This window comes from Leucopleurus acutus, assembly GCF_964270905.1.
Source record: "Leucopleurus acutus genome assembly, chromosome: 21".
In the NCBI taxonomy this organism is placed as follows: Eukaryota; Metazoa; Chordata; class Mammalia; order Artiodactyla; family Delphinidae; genus Leucopleurus; species Leucopleurus acutus.
This window is the reverse complement of record NC_139163.1, coordinates 33,312,160-33,321,168: the sequence shown is the minus strand read 5'-3', so window position 1 is coordinate 33,321,168 and position 9,009 is coordinate 33,312,160. Positions and strand designations below refer to the sequence as shown.

The 9,009-nt window shown below is 42.9% G+C and overlaps 1 protein-coding gene across 2 annotated transcripts; it reads left to right on the top strand.

Moving 5' to 3' along the window:
• Nucleotides 1–1,248: 1,248 nt before the first annotated feature.
• Nucleotides 1,249–8,388, top strand: THAP1 (THAP domain containing 1). 2 transcript variants are annotated; one of them, XM_082864017.1, is made up of 3 exons: nucleotides 1,249–1,552; nucleotides 4,907–5,102; nucleotides 5,642–8,388. In XM_082864017.1, exons 1-3 carry the CDS (start codon nucleotides 1,482–1,484, stop codon nucleotides 6,014–6,016), a joined length of 642 nt encoding a protein of 213 aa, XP_082720143.1. In that variant the 5' UTR covers nucleotides 1,249–1,481; the 3' UTR covers nucleotides 6,017–8,388. The 2 variants fall into 2 exon arrangements, with proteins under 2 accessions (XP_082720143.1, XP_082720142.1); XM_082864016.1 differs by lacking the exon at nucleotides 1,249–1,552 and adding an exon at nucleotides 1,734–2,427.
• Nucleotides 8,389–9,009: the final 621 nt, after the last annotated feature.

Below are 9,009 nucleotides of genomic sequence, written 5' to 3'. Positions count from 1 at the left end.
CTTACACGTGTCTCTGCTGCCACCACCTCAGTCCAAAGCTGCCAACCTCCTGCTTGCCTGAAACAGCCCCTTAGTTGGTCGGCTCACTTTCGCTGTGGCCCCTCACTGATAAACTCTTCCTTTAACAGCCAGAATGACTTTTTCAAAATGTTTAAATGGCTGAGCGGCTTCCCACTGCGCTAACATCCAAACCAACAACTTGCTGCTCTTCAGCCTCACTTCATGCCCTCCTTCCCTGGCTCATGGGCTCGACCACACAGCCTCCATTCAGCTCCCAGAAAAGACAAAACTCCTTCCTGCCTCAGGGTCGTAGCACACATTCCTTGGGCCAGGAACGCTCTCCCCAGCCTACCCACCTTCCTTCTTTACACCGCTACATGTTTTTCCCTTCCTCTGGTTCTCAGATTCAACGGCTCCCTTCTCAGACAGTAGGCAGTGACCTCTCCTCCGCCCTCATTCACCCTTCCAGCGTTCTAACGTATTCGGGCATCTTCGCACAGTGCGATTCTTTTATATTTTTTATTGTACGCCTTCCCCTCAGTAGAACATAAGCGCTATGAACACGAGGGCTATACTAGTCTTGTTCACTTCATCACGAGCCACGAGATTACCGGCACCCACGGAAGAGGCAAAACCTCCCTCCGACTGAAAGGCGCGTCAGCTGTCGGCGATTCCCGACGCATCACCTGGGGACGGGCTAACTGAGATCGCTACAGCAGCCAACAGCCTCGGCCCGCCGGCTGCGTGCGGGCGTCCGCCCTCGCTGCTAGGCGCCGGGGCCTGGGCTCCTCAGACCCTCGCGATACCTGAAGAGGCAGGTAAGGCGATGGAGGCCAGCGGGCTGGGAGAGGAGGAGTCCACCTAGTTCTAGGAATCACGCCATCTGTGGCCGCGCTTTCAGAGAAAAGAGCGCAACTGCCCAACGCCCTCAGGTTTACACCTGCCCTACTTTAGCCCTGCGGACCCAACAGACCGTCTAGCTCTCCACCCTACACAGTCCGGGATAAGTAACCCAGCGAAGCACCGTGGGGGCGGAACCGGCCCTGGGCTCCCGCCCACTCCCCCTCCCCTCCCCCCAGGCAGTTCCTTCTTCCTTCCGGAAGCTCGGAGGCCCCGCCCACTTGCGCAAGGCCGAGCTCGCCTCGCGACACGCCGGGCCTCAGCCAATGGCCTGCGTCCCAGGGAACGTTACCTCTGACCTCAGGGCTAATCAGAGACAGTAGGACGAACTCATCGCGATAGGTGAGGTTGAAGCTGCCTCCGCCATTTTGGAGATGGGAGACGGGCGATGGCTGTGGTCCTTCTGCTAATGCAAACAACAAAACGAGCACATGAGTCACTCCGAATAAGGCTCTCATCACTCTAACTGCTGACCAAAACTACAGAAGCAGTGAAGGTGTCAAAGCCGAGCGCGGCGACATCGATAGCAGCCTCAACTGCCTGCTGGGGCGGCAGAAGTTAAGTAACTGAGGACCGGGAGGATGGTGCAGTCCTGTTCCGCCTACGGCTGCAAGAACCGATACGACAAGGATAAGCCCGTTTCTTTCCACAAGTAAGTACTCTGCACGCCTCGTGGGCTCGGCCCCTAGTGGGGCCGGGGGCGCGCGGCCGTGCTCGGGGGCGGAGCCAGGCGCGTGTCCGCGCGAGACCTATGAGAGGGGCGGGGCGAGGGGCGGAGCTAGGGGCGGGGCGCCGTCGGCGCTCCGGGCCAGGAGCGGTGGGCTCGTCCCCGGAGTAGCCGCCGGCGCCCCGCCCCGGGTGGCGTTCTCGGCGCGCGTGGCCGCGCCGGCCTGTCCTCGCGCTTAGGCTCGCGCGCCGCTCGGGGTGGCAGGTTCGGGGCCCAAGGGCGATGCCTGGAGATCCGGCGGGTCGTGAGGTCTCCAGACCCGGAGGCAGCTGGTTTCATCACCCGGGTCGCGGAGTAGGCAGGTGGTAATGAGTCTTTAGAAGGGAGGCTGAAGCAGCAGCAGCGACGGAGAAGGCCCGCGTTTCCCTCCCTGCTGGAGGGGGCGTGGGGCGGTCCAGCGTCGCAGCCGTTAGGACTGACTTGGCCAGGCGTCCGGGAGGATGTTTTGGACCCAGTTTCTAGGACCCCACGTTCAAGGACCAGTGAGTTTCCCAGAAGGGTTCAGGTACTGCCAAGATGAAGAGCTGTGTTTCGCGCACAGCGGCAGCGTGGGCAGTAGCAGGGTATCGTGCGTGGGGAAGAGCACTCTCGGAGGGAACGCGGCCCACCGCCCTCGGGGCTGCTTCATCCGGGAGGTGCCGCGGCCGGAGTCCGAGGAGGGACGGTCTTCTCTTGAGAAGAAAACCGCAGAACGGAATGATAGTGATCGTTCGATGTCTGCACGGTGCCATTTTCATTCAGCCAAATTCAGTGTTCACAAGTTTTACTACGTTAAGAAAATGTGGCCGTAACTTACGACTGTAAGTGGATAATAGCTAAAGAAATGAGAGTTAGTGGTAAATCATACAAATTATTTATAGCTAAGTAATTACAAAAGCAAAAGCAAATATTCAGTTTGGGGGTGGGGACCTTTTTAACAGGGAATGTGGGCGCATTTTATAGGTTTGATAGAATATGAGAGGAACAGAAATAAGAGTGTCTAGAGCATAGAGAGAACTTTTTTTTTTAAGATTTTAATTAAAAAAATAATTTTTTATTTTTGGCCGCGTTGGGGCTTTGTTGCTGCACACGGGGTTTCTCTAGTTGTGGCAAGCGGGTGCTGCTCTTCGTTGCCATGCGTGGACTTCTCATTGCGGTGGCTTCTCTTGTTGCGGAGCCTGGCGCGGGGGCTCAGTAGTTGTGGCACACGGGCTCAGTAGTTGTGGCTCACGGGCTTAGTTGCTCCGCAGCATGTGGGATCTTCCCGGACCAGGGCTCTAACCCGTGTCCCCCTCATTGGCAGGCGGGTTCTTCTTATCCACTGTGTCACCAAGCAAGTCCCTTTAAAGAGATCTTGAGTATTGATGTTTCCCCTTCCGAGAAGGGGATAGAACACTTAACACTTCCAGGATTCGGTTCATTATGTTCTTCTATTACCTCTTGATTTATTAGAATTTCTGAAAGCTGATGAATTGACGTCCAGGACTTCCAAAGTGAAGGAGTAGGTCTGGAGATGGTGATGTGATCAAAGGCATTCAGTTCCCACCTCCCCATTTCTAATGATATGGCAGAGGGAATCTAAACATAGGGAAGACCCTTCACTGGCACTGCAGACTGGTTAAGGATGACATTCACACATCAGAAATACTGAGTTTCTGCTGGCTGTTAAATCGAAAGAAGGGCTAACCTGCCTCTAAGCCCTAATCTAAAAAAACAGTTTGGGGAAGTAAATGGGAAAGATCTTGACCTCAGAAAGAACCCGCATTGTAGTCCTTGAGTCTGGAGGCCCTGAGTGCTGAGTTTTACCAGTGATTGCTACCATGTTTGTACTTCTAGAGGCACTTCCAGCAGGAACCTTCTAGGAGTCCTTTTCTCACTTTCTACCTGATGGCAGTGGGAACAGCTATGCTGGGCAAAGAAAAGGGACTGCCGCAACAGTGGGTTAGAGCTTCCTGATCACAGCAGAGTCAGGCTCAGGCATACCTCACTTGGAAGAGGAACTGTGGAACACAGATGCAAAGCACCCTCTTTTGGCTTCTTTCCAATCCCCCCAGCTCACTAAATCCTTGACCTGGAAAAATAAAATCACAATAAGTTTAAGCTCTTCCTAGCTCCCTTTATCTGGGCCTAATGGACATATTTCAGTTGATTAAGAGGTAATTCGAAATGAATACTTTTCTCTATTTCTTTCTCATATGATTTAACTAATTTGATTAATTCATATTTGTCATACTGATTCTGAGAATCAAAAGCTTCTTTTTCTCAGTACATAGTTATAAATGTGCAATTTTGTTTTATAATACGCAGAAAATCACTGGTGAAAAAATAATTAATACAAATTCACTCTATAGCCTGTATTTTTACCTGAAACTTTTAGTGTCTTCAGTATAAAAGTTAAGCATTAAAAACTGAGATAAACAGATAGCGGACCTGTACGATTTACCTTTGTGTACTTAGATGTGTGTGGAATCCCTGTATCTGTTAGTGAAGGTTATTTACAATATCGCTGCATGTGGGCCTCGACCCCAGCCTCCCATCACTTAACTCTGCCACCTGCGTGCATCTATCCACATGACTACCTTTTAATAAGAATATTTTTTTATAATGTAAATTCTTAATCAGCCTGTCCTGTTTAGATTGTATATGTCATTGTATCTGACATTCTTATAGCTGTTATGTGATCAATCAGATTCCTGTAAGAAATATTGCTTTTTAAGAAGAACAAAGATACCATGCTGGGAGGGATAACTTATATTCCACATTAGTGGTGGTCACTTTAGTTATAGGATTTTAAAAGAAGTACATTTTTTAAAAATTTACTTGATTCAAGTCTAGTTGATTTATAATGTGTTAATTTCTGCTGTTCAGCAAAGTGATTCAGTTATGCATATGTATACATTCTTTTTCGTATTCTTTTCCATTATGGTTTATCTCCGGATATTGAATATAGTTCCCTGTGCTATACAGTAGGCCCTTGTTGTTTATCCATTCTCTATATGTAATAGTTCGAATCTGCTAATCCCCAACTCCCACTCCATACCTCCCCCTCTCCCACCCTTGGCAACCACAAGTCTGTTTTCTATGTCAAAACAAGTACATTCTCAACAAACTAAGGTAATAAGGACACAACTAAACACTGTCAAAAAAAAAAAAAAAGATTGGCAGGGCTGGTGTTTTAATCAAATGCCTCCTTGGTGTGTTAACACCGATGTAAGCTAGTTCTTTTCTAAGCAGGAAAGTCTGGGTGTGCCTTTTTTTTTTTGAATAAGGTTGGAAAACTGAATTATGTCGTCTTCTTAGGTTTCCTCTTACTCGACCCAGTCTTTGTAAAAAATGGGAGGCAGCTGTCAGAAGGAAAAACTTTAAGCCCACCAAGTACAGCAGCATTTGCTCAGAACACTTTACTCCGGACTGCTTTAAGAGGGAGTGCAACAACAAGTTACTGAAAGAGGATGCTGTCCCCACAATATTTCTTTGTACTGAACCACATGACAAGGTAATAAGTGTTTTAAAATATTGGGTGGTTTTCTGTTTATAAAATTAGTGTTCACTGTGGAAAATCCAGAGTAGTGTTAAGAAAATAAATGTTGCCTGGAACCCATCACTTGTAAATAACCACTGTTCACAGTGAAATAGTTTTAAAAAATACAAAGTGCAGTTTATTAAAGTTAAATATCCTCACAGTAAGAAACTCAGTCTAGCTTCATAACTTACTTTGAGATCACTCTGTAGTCCTACTTACATGTTGATAAGTTTTGATTTTTCTTTGTCAGTGATAGTTCAGTTTCAAAGTATTTTTCCCCTCAGTTTTAAGTGCTTAGTATTTAATTAAATCTTAATAATCATTCTGTGTTACTTGCATCCCATTTCTACTTCAGAAAGAAAAGTACAATTAAAACTTGAACTGTTTTCTCATTTTAGAATGTTTCTATACCGAGGAGACAGAAATGAGTCTAGTATTCTTAAATTCCACAGATGAGTTCTTGTGAACTGTTTCGTCATGAAACTGAAACGTGCTCTGCATCTTTGTTTTAGAAGGAAGATCTTCCAGAGCCCCAAGAACAGCTTCCCCGACCTCCTTCAACACCCCCGGTTTCCCAGGTTGATGCTGCTATCGGGTTACTCATGCCTCCTCTTCAGACCCCTGATAACCTCTCCGTTTTCTGTGACCACAACTACACTGTGGAGGACACCATGCACCAGAGGAAGAGGATTCACCAGCTCGAACAGCAAGTAGAGAAGCTCAGAAAGAAGCTCAAGACCGCACAGCAGCGGTGCAGAAGACAGGAGCGGCAGCTGGAGAAGCTAAAGGAGGTCGTGCACTTCCAGAAGGAGAAAGACGACGTCTCCGAGAGGGGTTATGTGATTCTACCAAATGACTATTTTGAAATAGTTGAAGTCCCAGCATGAAGCGTGAAATTTGTGTTGGTGTTCAGTGGGGCAATACCACCTACCCTCTTCTAGCCTGTAGAGGAGTTTCATTTGAAAAAAACTACACTTGGTCACTTGTATAAAAACAATTCAGAATATTTTTTTAAAAGAATAAATTAGATATATACTGTAAAATTGTAAATGTTTTGTTTGTAATTTCAGGGTTTTTACATTTTAACAAAATATTTTAAAAGTTATAAACTAACTTCATTGTAAGTTGGTTTCAAGATTGGGGATTTTTGTTTCTTAATTTGAGTATTTATAGAAATGATATGAAAATAAAAAGTAAAGAGAATGATAACAGTGCAGTAAGGATGATTTAAGTTTAAAGTTTAAAATTTTAAATGAACACTTTATTCATTTAGAGAGAGAGAACTTAGTCACATTTTAAATCAGAAGCATGGGACAATAACTTCTCAGAATATATATATATATATATATATATATATATATATATATTCTTATTCACATATTCTTATTTGTAAAGTCAGCAGATTCATTTATCTTTCTTAATCATTTATCAAAGATAAATTGGCAAGTCAATACTTAAAAAAAAAAGATTGGTTGTCTTTAGAGCAGAAAATGAGTCATTCCATACCTAATCAAAATGGTTAAAAGACTTTAAAGAATGGATTTTTAAAAAGTGGACCCTTCTTTTCCCCCCACTGTCTGGCATTATAGAATTAGAAGTGTGTCTCCACTGCAAGATACACTCTCCAGTAAGCAAAGTAGGCATTGTTATCAGTGAGGTAATGACCAATGACCAATGGGGGCTGATCCACGGCTTGCCTTTTTCTCTCACTGCGCGGAGCTAAGGGACATCCAGTCCCCAACTGTAGGTGTACCTGCATCCAGATCTCTGCCAGATGTGTTGTGTGGGTAGAGTTTGACTTGTTCCATAAGGTGAAAATCTTGCACTTGACTAATTGACTTTGGTCAAGGCTTCACATAAAAAACGATTTCTTCACTTTTACCACAAGTTAGAAATTACATCCCATTTACCTTAAGGAGTGATTTGCATTCGAAAGCATCCTGATAGGTAATGTTTATTTTACTTAATGCCGAGACTCAAATACTGAGGTTTCTGTTCAAACTGTGAGTTGTGTTCTGACTTTGTGAGAAAGTTTACATATATTTGAAATGAAAACAGTTCTGAGTAAACAAGTACTGCTGTAGGAATTACCTACTGAGATTTAGAGTAACTGCTCCAACTGTAATTATTTCATATTTCAAAGTGCTGCACAGACCTTTGAAGGCTGTATTAAAGATACTCAGTGATGATGTCCAAGAGTGTCTTTTGTAGACCTGATTTTCAGTGTAATTCACTGCCATGCCACTACTTTGATTCATGGAGATTCGATTTTTTACGAACCAGTATTTCAAAAATAGAAAATTATGATTACTTGAAATTATATCGTCTGATAACATTTAGAACTAACTCTAAGGAATCAGGATTTTTTTCTAGTTATTCGTGAGTCTCATCACTGTTTTTAGAAGCCACAAAATCTCTAAGTAGTTGTTTTTACATTTCATCTCTCTTAACGATTCCTGGAGAATATGTGGGTAAATATTTTGCAAAGTGTATATCTTAAATCTAAATTGTCATCTACGTAAAAAAAATCTGTGTGTGTGTGCGTCCATGTCCTCAGAACCAAGAATCCAACACTGAATTGTAAAAGAGATCATCATAATTACTTAGTGTCTTAGCATTATGATTTAACCTGAAGCTACTTTTTTTTCATGAGACATAAATCCCTATTTGGAGAGAACTGAGCAAGCAGCATGTATACCAACTGTTTGCATTTAGATCATTTATTATGTTTAACATAGGGAGTTTGAGGTACAGGCGTTTATTTCTGAATATGAAAGGAACATTTGTTGAAATGTTTTAAAAATTCATTTTGTTAAAATTCATTTTGTCTATTGTATCGTTTATGACATTGCCAAGAGAAGGAGAACATTTAGGCTAAAATAGGTCCTCTTCAATCATAGTGAAACTTAGTCTGAAACAGCAGGGACAAGGTCTCAGTCTGGAACAAGTGGGGAGGAGACCCTTGTGAGTTTCACCATAGTATAAAAGATGACATTTATTCTAAGCACCGATAGTGACATCCTAAAGTTTCCATCTATGAATGATATAATTTGGCAATAATAGAAGAAATAACTGTTTCTTAATAGAACTGCTAGGAAAACTGTAGAATTTTAGAATTAGAATGGACCTGAACACTTGCTGAACCTCCAAACCCAGCAGAATCCCTTTGTGAAATACTCCTGACAACTGGACATCTGTTCTCTGTATGCCATTTACATTTAAGCAATTCTGTTTAGATTCTTCAAAATGGGTTTCTGGAATAGAGTAGAATTTGTTACCAGTTTTTAAAATACTTGTTTATAATGCAGCTATAAACTTTGCTTTAAACTACTGCATAGTTTGAACTATCAAATTCCAAATTAAAGAAGTTTCAAAATTTTGTAAAATAATCTAAATGTTTATTAGTTGTGTACCTGTTATGTGTACTAAAAATAATTCTGTCATTACAGTAAAGAAACATTGGTGTCTAAAGTTATTAGCAAAAATTTTTGCTTGGAAATTCAAATACATGAGGATATTTTTTCTTTTAACTATAATTTGTGTAATCCCTTTCTTAGAAGTATAACCATAATGGTGAAGGCAGTTGAAAGTTTCACTTGATGTGGGTTTTTTGTTTTTAGGTTGAAGTAATATTCTCTGATCATCTTTAGTTATTTAAAAAATTATGCACACATACACATACCCACAACCTATGGCTTTTATAAAGTCAGTCATAAGTGACATATCTAAAAGTCCATGTGATCTATAAAAAGAAAACTCCAGCTGTGCTCCAGAATTTTAAGAAGACAGCCAACTATGAATAGCATTTAAAGGAAAAAGAGAACAGATTTGCTTCTTTGGTTATTACTCTTCCTGATATTGGGGACCCTGTGAATTGGAT